At 31.6% G+C, this 12,268-nt stretch overlaps 1 protein-coding gene across 1 annotated transcript in view; it reads right to left on the bottom strand.

Annotated features, from left to right (window-relative positions):
• The window catches only part of LOC114330025 (homeobox protein engrailed-1a), a 44,735-nt gene that overhangs the window by 12,419 nt on the left and 20,048 nt on the right, over window positions 1-12,268 (bottom strand). Inside the window, exon 2 of the mRNA XM_028279324.2 lies at window positions 7,099-7,332. Within this exon, the coding sequence (XP_028135125.1) occupies window positions 7,099-7,332 (234 nt within the window). The remainder of the gene's footprint in view (window positions 1-7,098; window positions 7,333-12,268) is intronic.

The raw sequence follows: 12,268 nt of genomic DNA on the forward strand, positions 1-12,268 counted from the left end.
GGCACTGCCGCCATCTTTGTTTTTTATGTGTTCTTTACCCCCTCCCCGTTCCGACGAGCCCTCTTACGTCAAAATCGGACCAATAGAAATGAAGATATGACGTAATGCCCTTTTGGAATATTCCGATGCGCACGCCACATACTGCGTTCAACCCCCTTTTTCATCCCCTTTCCAACGATACGTCACACGTCATCCTACGTTAAGCCGTTTGGCATTTATTAATATTTAAGGGTTGCAATTTAGGGGATGCGCCAGAAGTAACGTTGTCTATCTACTGACAGATGGAAGGAGAATAGATTGTTTGAGTCTGACTTGGAGGAGGAAAAAAGTTTCACTGTAGAATGAACATCTGGAGAGAGCAGTCCAGTTTTTGAAAAGTAAGAAGTCGGTGTAAAGTGGTGAAGTTGGCAGCCGTGTAAGCAGAATCGTAATGAAACGAAATCGTTGATCGAGTTGAGAAGTTAAATCTCCTTGTGTCCGAAGAGATTCCTGTTTCTGTCTGGAACGAGTAGCCGGTTGGTATCAATTTGCACAAGATATCGAGCAGAGAGAAAACTGAGGAGAGATTTCGAGCAAGTGCTGTTATTTGTTTGTGAAGCAGTTTGGACGAGAAGGATCCTAGGAGCACGTGTGGGAAAATCAAGGACTACATAATCCATGAGAAGAAGTAAAGAAGAGAAAAAAGGCTAGTCAGATTATTTGTGAAACGGAGAGAGTTGTTTTATATCACAAACCATATTTGTTTATTTTTTATTGAACAGTTCTACGGCATCATTCAGTCATTCATAAATTCAAAGAAGAAATAAGTAATCAATTCAAAAGACTAAAAGCAAATTTTTTGTATATAATAGTAAGAACAGTCTAACAAATTATTTAAATGAAAATTTTGTTAAAAAAAAAGAGATAGCAGAATTAAAGATGAATTTATTAGATAAGAAGTAGTTGCAACAAAATTGATTTTTAGCATACATTTAAATGTTAGATTTATGGTATATTGGATAAATAAATAATATTTATAGAATTTATATGACATTGAGTATATTTATTTTCCCTGTTTTGTCCTGGATGAAGTAAGCAACTAGAGATGCTAGAAGCCACAAACCAAAGGTAATACATTAAAATAAATTAGCCCTGAGAATAAATTTTATTAGAAAGTTTTATTTAATTTTGGTTTTGTTTTCCATAAGTAGTAATTAATATATGTAATTAATTAATTAATCAAAATAAGAATATGCTGATCAATTTCATAATCGAGAGAAAATACAGAGCATAACAATATTTAATAATAATTCCTTTGGCTAATATATTTGTATCTTAACCTTTCAATACGTCGAATATTTTGTAGGGTCATTGATTAATGACTATACATACACACATGACTACTGGGTAGTTTTTAATCAATGGTAGGGTACGAATGTACGAAATCATAGGTACTGACTATACCAAAAATAATGGAAAAGTTATCAAGATTTTTAATAAATTTTATAAAATTATCTACAGCAGCTACTGATGGTGATGCGAACAGACTAAGCGTTTGTTTATTTAAGCAGTTAATAGTTAGTCTAAAGCGGACCCAAGATTTTTATAGTTCACACCCAGCAATGTTCTAAGAAAATTTATGTGTATTTTGTAGGATTGATATTTGTTTTCTAGGTAAAATAGGTGGTCTTCGGTATACATTATAGGTATACCTATATTTTGAGTTTACGACGGGTAACTGTAAATACAATAATTCTTTAAACTGGTCTTTAAAGTCTTTAAATTGATCAAATACAAAACTCTTTAATTATTATTTCTACGTCCTTTCAACTATGTTTGTAGTAAATTCATTTATGTAATTATTTTTCTTTTGTTATTTTATCAAAACTAGCAAAGCAGAGAAGCTCTTTTTGCTTTAAATATGTTAACACAACGATGTAGAGACATGAATGCAGATATCCACATCCACAAGGAATAGCTATTTGTATAACAAGGGAGGAAAGTTCTACTTTTCCTCCCGAGAATGAAGTTTACTGCCCGACGCGTAGCGGAGGGCAGTAATCATTCAAGGGAGGAAAAGGCACTTTACTCCCATGTTATACATATGGTTTTTCCACCTTCCTCAAATAACAAGTAATTTTTTCATTTTTACTTAATTTGTTTATGTAACTAACCAACAAAATTTATTAGAACTAAAACTAACAAGTAGGTACAATATAACTGTCAACTGTCAAATATAAGTCAAATTATTAATGTAAACATTGTTAAATCAGAATAACAATTTACTGTTTTTTTACCATTCTGCAAAATACAGAGTGTTTTTAAATAAACGATAAAATGTATAGATACTTACGTAATAGAAAATAGGTATTGTACAGGGCGTCAATGAAATTTGAAATGAAGTCACATTTCATGAATGAAATACCATGACGTCACTTTTACTTTTCCTCCCTAGGGAGGAAAAGTACAACTTTGCTCCCTACAATCAGGTCCGGAAAAGTATACTTTCGGTAGAGGTAGGTGGAAAAAAGTTTTCCTGTAGTTGGCTGTATACCATGTAATACAAAAAACAGTAAAATCCTTTATAAGAGGTATATATTTAAAATCCCTAAAAAGGGCTACATCACAATCACATAACTAGTTTTCGAGTGGTTTACCACTCATCATCAGTGCTTACCTAAAATGAATATAACCTGGTAAAATAATGCAAAGATTTTGAAATTTTGACACAGCTCAGATGTTACCTGGGGCATATTAGTAAAATACTTTAAACATCCATGCTTAAGTTACCATTTTCAACCGATGTTTCCTTGACGGATTACTTGTACAGGGCTTTGACCCCACATATTTTTGTAAAATTATATCTTGGTGGTTAGCATGTAAATTTCACGTGAGTATAACCTACAACTTTTCTTAACCGTAGTCAAAATTTAAAAATCTTTGCATTATTTTACCAGGTTATATTCATTTTAGGTAAGCACTGATGATGAGTGGTAAACCACTCGAAAACTAGTTATGTGATTGTGATGTAGCCCTTTTTAGGGATTTTAAATATATACCTTTTATAAAGGATTTTACTATTTTTTTATGAATGTAGATGTGCATGCATATTTTATTAATTATCGAAAAGTGTTTGACTGCATTAACCATCAAAAGATGATTACTGGAATTCTAAGAACAACTGGAATTGACGAGCAAGACCTGTGAATTATCTCAGAACTGTATTGGCACCAATAGTATCTATCGTACTGTTTAACTTAATGTGGAATTCTGCTTGTGATCGGAACCACATTCTGCAGCTGGTTTTGTCTTCACGTTGATTACTGAGCTCTATATCAGTGGCAGCCGGTCAGGGTCGGCATGGCATGGTCGGCAGTGCCGACCCACACATTTATATAGATATATTTTTTAAATATTTGTATCTGTGAAGTAAAAAAAAATCTGTCAGATAATACAGACTAAATTTTATTCATGGTTTTTAAAAGGATTTGATCAATCCGAGCGTTGAGTGATCCCTGCGCATAACAGACTTCTCAAAAAATGAATGATCCGAGCCATTCATTTGACTTTTCGGCTAGCCGTACCCAACGCATCCGCAGCTGATGATTTACACGTAAAACTCAACGAAATAACAAGTCGATGAGCAAGCGAACATACATTCTCTCCGTAGGCAGGTACGGCATATTTAAATCTGCCGGTCGGTATTACATCGCCAGATCGCATCGGCAGAAATTGTCAAAAATAATCATTCCGTTTTACGTCGTTTAATTGATATTGTAATTTTTTTAAGTTGTCAGGAATTATCATGTAGTGGACATGAAGGATCGAAGCATTTGTTAAAAATCAAAGTAATTATAGAGAAAATAATAAAATTGTTTTAGAAATATTTACTTTCTGATTCGAAGTGTATTCGTAATACAGAATGAACTAATACATATAATCAAATAGTTACATTTTGAATAACGTTATTGAATCTGAGATTTAGAAAACCATTTGCTTTTCGCTGGAAGTAGATGAAACTTCTGATTATCATGTCATTCACAATTATCAATTATTGTTGTTCGATACGCGTTACGTCGTTACGTGGTAATATTTATGAGAGGTTTTTAGGTTTTAGGAACGTGAGTAAAAGCAATAAGGCAGAATATATTTTTGATGTTTTAAAGAATTTTTTAAAATTTTTTGATATCAAAAATAAATTGGTAGGGCAAACTGGGGCAATCTTATGACGGCGTTGCTGTGATGTGTGGTGAATTGCATGGTTTCCAGGCAAAAGTTAAAACTACATATTGCATCACAAGCTTTATTTACTCACTATTATGCGCATATAATGAATTTAGTTTTGCATGATACGTGTAAAAAAATAAAGAATATCGTCTTTTCTTGCCAGTTTAGCTCACCTAAACGGATTACTGCTTTAGAACAAATTTGTTTCGAAAAAAAAAAGCGAACAGTTTGTCAGACGCGATGAAATTTTAAATCTCGGTTAGTTTTATCTAAGCAGATTATCTCTGGTAGTTTTAGTATCTGTAGCAGATTTTCGTGAACAGCTTTTGGAAATTTTTGATTTTATTATTGATTTTATTATTGATTTTTATTTTGATTTTGAAATTGGCGATACCTCGATCCGTAAAGCAATCGATTTGAGAACTTTCTTTTATATTTAAATTCTTTTAAATATTTTTAAGACAGAGTTTGCCCAAGATATTCATTATTGTTCAAAATCAGTCAACTGACATTATTTATTCAGAAAATAGAATACGACAGCTGGTGCAAAATCTCAGAGATTTTTGTAATGATAGTAGTTTTCAATATATACGCAGTGACATTTTGGACTCGCTTGATATTTCTGAACCATTCCAAAAGAGACAACAACATGATACATATCTCGAAAAACGAATAGGTATATCTTGAAATTTTGGATACCTACTAATATATGCAAATAGATACTCGTTTTTCAAATTTTGAAGATTTGCAAATTTTTGACCTCTTTTCCAAAGAATTTCCAAGATATTTATTATAACAAGTTAGGTACTTAAAAATTATGCCGATCCAAATATTTTCAGACAGTGGGATAAGTTACAAAATATGTATGAATAATTCTATGTAGTAAGTACTGCAATTCATTATAACAAACTGTTCATCAATTATCTTATCACCACTACCACCAATTTCTGCCTCAAATAAACGGGATTTATCTTGTCTCAAAAGAATCAACACGTATGGTCGAAACACCATGAAACAAGAGAGAATGTCAAGTACATCAAATAAAAAAAAAAACAAAAAACAACAAAATCTCCCATGATGATTTAAGCCTTTTAGTTTGATGGTATACCTATATGAGACAAAAAACCTTGCCGACCCTGTCTCCAAGGCCACGAGCCGCCACTGCTCTATATAACCATAAAATGTTGGTTTCCAATAAAATAGAACTGTTTTTGTCCCTTCTGAACAACTATTTACTATTTTATAGTTTTATTTATAGTGCCTACCTATTTCTTTTGTATTGAATTTGATGTGCAATTTTTAAGTTTTCGTCTTTCTTCCACAAAGTTTTTCCTAACTTTTTTTTGCTTTGAGGTTTGTATTTTTGATGACTTCAGTGATCCAATTCTTTGTGTATTCCACGTTTGGTCAGAGTCTCCGTTAGTCACTGGTAGGTCAGCGTTTTTCTAATGTTTCTCTAATATTTCTGCGTACCACATTCTGCAGCTGGTTTTGTCTTCACGTTGATTACTGAGTTCGCAGTATGGGTTTCCAAAAACTGTCTAGATTCTATTGATTTTTTGACCTAATATAACATTTGTCTGGCCAGCTAGGAACTATATACATACATACAGCGGCAAAATTAACGGAACACCTTAAAAATGGGACATGTTAGATATCTCGAATTTCCTAAACCTGTTGTCTGATTTAACCCGGCACCTGCCACGTGGCTTTGCAAGGCGCCAACTGCCACGTGGGGTACTCACAGCACCCCTTAAAAATTTTCTGTGATCTACTTGTTTAAAAAACAAAATAATGTGTTGAGTAACACAAGAATATAAATAAACATGTTTTATTAACTTATTAGAAACTAATATGTTATAAAAGTTAAAAAATAAAATGAAAAAGGTGTTATAAGCAAATTAGCAAGTACCAAGCCATAATAAATGAAGTCAAGTAAAATATCTAAAAAAATTAAGATTTACTGAGTATAGAGTCTATATTAATAATTTGAATCAGTTATTTCAATAAAAAATGTAAATTTGACCTGTTTATCAAAAATACAAAAAAAAAATTAAAACCTAAAGTGCCAGATGATGACACCCCAATTCGACTTTACAGCTATAAGTTCAGAATGACACTAAATAACCACTTCAAACACTAACACATATATGCTATATTATAATATTATAGAAAGCTACTATGACGCACAGCTCGGTTACTAAACTTGAAATACCAAATATTTGATAAAAATATGTTATGGGGTGCTGGTAGCACCCCACGTGGCAGGTGCCGGGTTAAGTGATTTTTTTAGTACGTTATAGCCTTATTATTCACGAAAATCGATGTAATAATATTGTTTCTAAACAGGTAAAAGTCATTTTATTCTTGTGATTCTTTATTCTCAAATTCATACTGTGATTTTTCCTTAAAGTTTGTAACACCTTGTGAAATATTCTAGTATTATAAAGTATTGAAATTAAAACTCAATTGTAGCTTGTAGCCTTAGGCTTTATTAATATGTTCTTTTTTGATTCATTTGTTTCTGTTGGATAATAAAAAAGTAAGGTACGTTAACAACTAGCCATGTTTTTCATCAATAAATCCTCATTTTCTGCCTAGTTTAATAGACAAGCCTAAAGTAGGTTATGAGAAATTAATAATTTAATAGATGTCAAATTGTTAACAGTCAAAGAATGTCTGGTTTGTTATGAAAATTAGTAGATTTATTATTTAAAGTTTCAATTAGTCCGTATTTTTTTGTTGTTTGGTGGAAATGCAACGCGTTACAAGGAATTTGACACACGATGTTTTTTAGCAATATAAGGAAATAAAAATAATTTTTTGGCCAAATTTCAATACTTAATTAAAATAACTTCCAAAGTATAAAATTCAAAATAAATTGTGTGTTACCTTGTAAGCCAAAAATATGACTAGTAGATTTAGCTTCCTGAGATCCTAACCAACCAGTGTAATGTAAAGACGATTGTGAAACAGCTTGTTGAAGGTGATAGTGAACAAACGGCGAATCTGAAGAAACACTGGGCGATACTTTAGGAGGACCATACTCGTGTACTTCTGGATCCGGTGGTAACGGTTCTGCACTTTCATACTTTTGAATATCAAGTATTGATTGATATAAAATACCTAAAAATGAATTAAAATTATTTTTTTAAAAAACAAGGAAGACGAAAAGCCTCAGATACAAAGTTACAGTGTAATAAAACAGTTAAAATAATTGAGGCCTATAGAATCAAAATCTGCTAGTTCCATGTTTTGAAATTTTGTAAGGAGGAGGACACAAAAAGCATTAAAAATATAAATTTTCCAAAAAGTATCCGGCATTTCTCAGTCAAAGGGGCATCAATAAATATCATAAAATGGCACACTAATTTGTAATTTTTCTGCACGCCCCTTACATCTTCAGAAATTTGTACTTTTAGTTTGGATTTAGCAGAACGAAAAATTTAGGATTTAGTAGGTTTTGATTCCGATGGCCTCAATTGAAATAAAATATTAAACAATATTTTAAATCTAAGACTTTTCGTCAAAAGAAACTGCTTACTGGTTGCATCCTGAATTTCCGGCTTTAACAATTTATAAGCACAATTTTTTAAATTTACACCGCTGGGCAACGAAATCAAGATTTTCTGTGGTTAGGTTTTAAAAATTCAACCATCTAAATAAAGTATTAAAATATTATTTCTCTTAGTCTATTTGTTTGCAACTGGTAGCTCAGTACAAATGCCAATCTTTAAATAGGATTAAGAGCTCCTTCACATGAGAGGCGCTTAACGCGCGTTTTGATAACGCGCGATTACAACTACATACATTTTATTTGAGGCCGTTCACATGCCAACGTGCGTTTTAATGACCTAAAACGCGCTTTAGCATGTGGACGGTCTCAAGTAAAATGTATGTAGTTGAAATCGGACGTTATCAAAACGCGCGTTAAGCGCTTGTGAGAACGGGGCCTAAGGGTTACAGTCGAGTCCATAATGCCCACTGTTCGTATGAAAACCCTAAGAAATTAAAATCTCTTAACACTAACAATAATAAAAAAAATAGAAAGCACGAATTTTGTGGAAGTTGTATCTTAGGCAGATAATTACCTACGTGTATTTTCTTTCCGCTTTTTGATTTTTTCACGAAACAACGTGTCTTTTTTAATACCTAGTATGTAAGTAGTACTATTTTTCGATTTATAAGGCATACCTATCTATAAGTATTATTATTATTATTATTTTACCAGCATATCGAAGAAGCAATGAAAAAAGAAAAAACTAGAGAAAACACTATAGTCCTTGGTGATTTTAATGCAAAAATTGGAAAGGGGCAAAGCGGAAAGTGTGTAGGAAAATATGGTCTAGGAAATCGCAATGATAGAGGGGATCGTCTATTACAATTTTGCCAAGAGCAGAACTTAATTATACCCGTGTTGAGCTGCCCCCCCCCCACTTGGAAAAATTAAAAAATTAAAAAACAAATAGCCCTCATTTATTTCATATTCCGCAAACTAAAAATTTTGAGCTCGTTCCACTGAGCAGAAATTTTATACTTTAGTAGGGGGGCTGAGTCAGCCCCCCCCCCCACTACTGAAAAATAGGAATATTGAATCGGTTTTTGCGGCAGAATTACGAGCTAATTATGAGCTCTTGAAATTATATAGTTCCGATTTTTGAGCTCATCCCATTCACCCCCAAACAACCCTTAGATTGATTTAACTTAAGAGAAAAATGCTGAGAAAACTTAAAATATATCGTATTGCGGATATAATTCCTATAGCTTATATACTCTAAGAATAAACTATTAAATCACGTGCATTTCGATTATTGAGCTACAACCCCTTCGCAAGAAAACCACCCTATCTTCCCGGCTTAAGAGAAAGTTGTACTTAAAATGCATTAAATTAATTATTTGGCAACCACATATCATTTAATAATTTATAAGCTCCCAAATTACGCGCATTTAGATCAGTAAATTGCAATTTATTTTGTATGGTGCAGTCACTGAAGGTAAAAATCAACGATTAACTTCAATTTCGGTGAACCTTCATCGATTTTCACGAAAATTGGTCAGTGGTTAGAGGATACCTCAAGAAACGAAAGTGACATGGTACCACCTTGCGCCTTTACCTTGAGGGTAGATACCGCCCCTTCTCGGGAGTGAAAATTATTTTATAAAAAATAACTGCACAAATCTATAAAAGAACAAATTAAAAGCAAAATTTATTATATAAAGTTATTAAAATAAGTCAATACTTTTTAAGTTATTAAAGATCAAAGATTTTAATTATTCGTGAAAAAAATGCATGTTTTAAAGCGGTTTTTCGTAAATCACTGAAAAGCTGTAAGTTTTTACAAAAAAGTTAATATGGGCCATTCCACGAACATACGCCTGTTTTGGATTACTTCGACAACGAATATTTTACTGTGCAACATAAGAAGTACGAAAGTAAATGGCGCTAATAATTATTCCAATAAACAACAATGTAATTTGCAATTTACTTTCGTTCTTCGTATTTTGCACAGTAAAATATTCGTTGTCGAAGTAATCCAAAACAGGCGTATGTTCGTGGAATAGGGTATAGTAGTTTAATTCGTATAGCTTATATTCTAAGAATAAACTCTTAAATCACGCGCCTTTCGATTATATAGAGCTACAACCCCTTCGCAAGAAAACCATCCCTTGACAATAACAACTTGCGGTTTTAGCCAGGGGTATATGTCACCCCTTCTCGGGGGTGAAAATTACTTTATTAAAAATAACCCCACAAATCGAGTACGGGACAAATTCTAAGCAAAATTTGTTATATAATGTTATTAAAATAAATCAATACTTTTTGCATTATTAAAGATCAAATATTTTAATTTTTCTGAAAGAAAATACATGCTTTAAAGTGATTTTTCATAAATAACTCAAAAACTGTAAGTTTTTACAAAAAAGTCTTCATCATAAAATTGAAGCTAATAAAAAATATAATAAATTGCTTACTTGAAAAACCCTTTAATGTTAATTTAAAAGTAAGTTATTGGTAATTAAATGTAAATTTTTTTCTGCGACTGTTCAAATCTAAGGATTCAAGCTTAAATAACGGGAAAGAGATCATTTTATAACACTTAGGTACTAAATACTTGTCAAAGTACTTAGAAATACCTATCAAAAATGAGCTCAAGAAAAAGTTGATAGCATCTTATAAAGTATACATAGTCCTGTCGAGAGTGGGGGCACAACGGCCTCCATAATTAAGATGGACTTACCCAAGTCTTTTTTATGTACTTTGACCCGTAGAACACGAATTTTTTGGGTAACAGTCGATCCGGATGTCGCTAAGATTGTTATAAACAAAGAACTTGAGGAATCACATAACAGCGATTTCTCGCAAAACAAAACATTGTTTTGTATTTTTTGGGTCATTCTAAGCAAAAAATGTTTTTACAAGTTTTTCCGTAGGATGCATAGTTTTCGACATAAACGCGGTTGAATTTTCAAAAAATCGAAAAATTGCAATTTTTGAACCCGAATAACTTTTGATTGAAATATAAAATAGCAATTCTGGTTACCGAATTTGAAAGTTCAAGTCAAATTCTATCGGTTTTGATTACTTTCATTGTTAAAAATTAATTTTTGAAGTTATACTTCTTTACGCGCGATATGAGGTTGAATTTTTATATGTTAAAACCTACGATCCCGGCGCATGCGCATTATAACTTTGTTCTGATTGGATGTTCAAATGACATGTCAAAAATTATTCAATATGTCGGTTGTGGCAAAGCTGTGGTTTGATTATTTATGGTTGTTGCGTTTTGAAATTTGTGTGAAAAGAAACAACAAACAAAAGTTAGTTAATAGTTATACTGCCTTTTTAAATAGTTTTCATATATATTTTTGGACTTTTGGACTATTTTGAACAAGGACTCATTCGAATTTGGTAAATAGTTTTTATTATAATCATATTGTAATTATACATTTGGATTAGGTTGGAATAAATTTATTTTCTCAAGAATGGGGATTTTAGAGAGAAATCCGAAATTAGGTCCGATTTTTATTTTTAAATTATGATTTTTTGGCGTAGATTTATTTATCTAGTAGGTATGTAATGCTTTGATTTACATGCTTAATTTGATTACCAACAAAAGTTCTACCAATCTTCATCTATATTTTCTTACTGTTTTGTTATATTTTAATATTTTCTTCCACAAAAATCAAACTACATAATTTGATTTAAATTCAGAATAACTGTCAAACAGTAAAACGTTCAGTTGACCTATTTTTCCACATGACAAATAATGAGTAATTGGATGAGTGAGTCTAGGCTTCGATTACGAATCAAAGCGTCCCCAAATTCGCGGGTTCGAATCCCGATGCAAGTTTTTATTTTTTTATGCATTTTATGATTGTAAGTATATTTATTATATAAATTTTTTTTCAGAAAATGCGTATTTAAAATTTTTGCCAACAATTATTATCGTTCAGAAATCATTTTTTCTTTGTGGCATTTTTCAATGTGTTTGTGTGGGTTTTATTCTTTTATTTTTTTAAATTTTTGGTATTGTCTTAATAAAAATTTTTGGAAAGTAGTAAGTATTAAAATTAGTTTAATATTTAAATAAAATATAAATAAACTGTTTAAAGTACATTATATCAATTTCGTTAAAATCACATAATATGTAATAGAAGTATAACTTCTTACGTGCGTACAAAGTACACACACATTCTTTTTTTATTGTTAAACAAAGCTATAAACACATAGTGATTGAATTATGTTTTCAATGCATTTCCCATTTGAAATCGAACGAGTAGGAGCGCAGTAGACAATTTATACGTAGATTACGTACATTAAAACGCATGCATTGGGCACGGGAAACACTATGTGTTTATGGCTTTGTTTAACAAATAAAAACTCAATTTTTAGCAATGCAAATAATCAAAACCGATAGAATTTGACTTACCTTTGATAGAACCGTTATTTAAGCTTGAATACTTAGATTTGAATAGTCGCAGAAAAAACTATACATTTAATTACCTATAACTTACTTTAAATTTACATTAAAGGGTTTTTCAAGTCAGCAATTTATTATAT

This window comes from Diabrotica virgifera, chromosome 5, assembly GCF_917563875.1.
Source record: "Diabrotica virgifera virgifera chromosome 5, PGI_DIABVI_V3a".
Taxonomy (NCBI): domain Eukaryota; kingdom Metazoa; phylum Arthropoda; class Insecta; order Coleoptera; family Chrysomelidae; genus Diabrotica; species Diabrotica virgifera.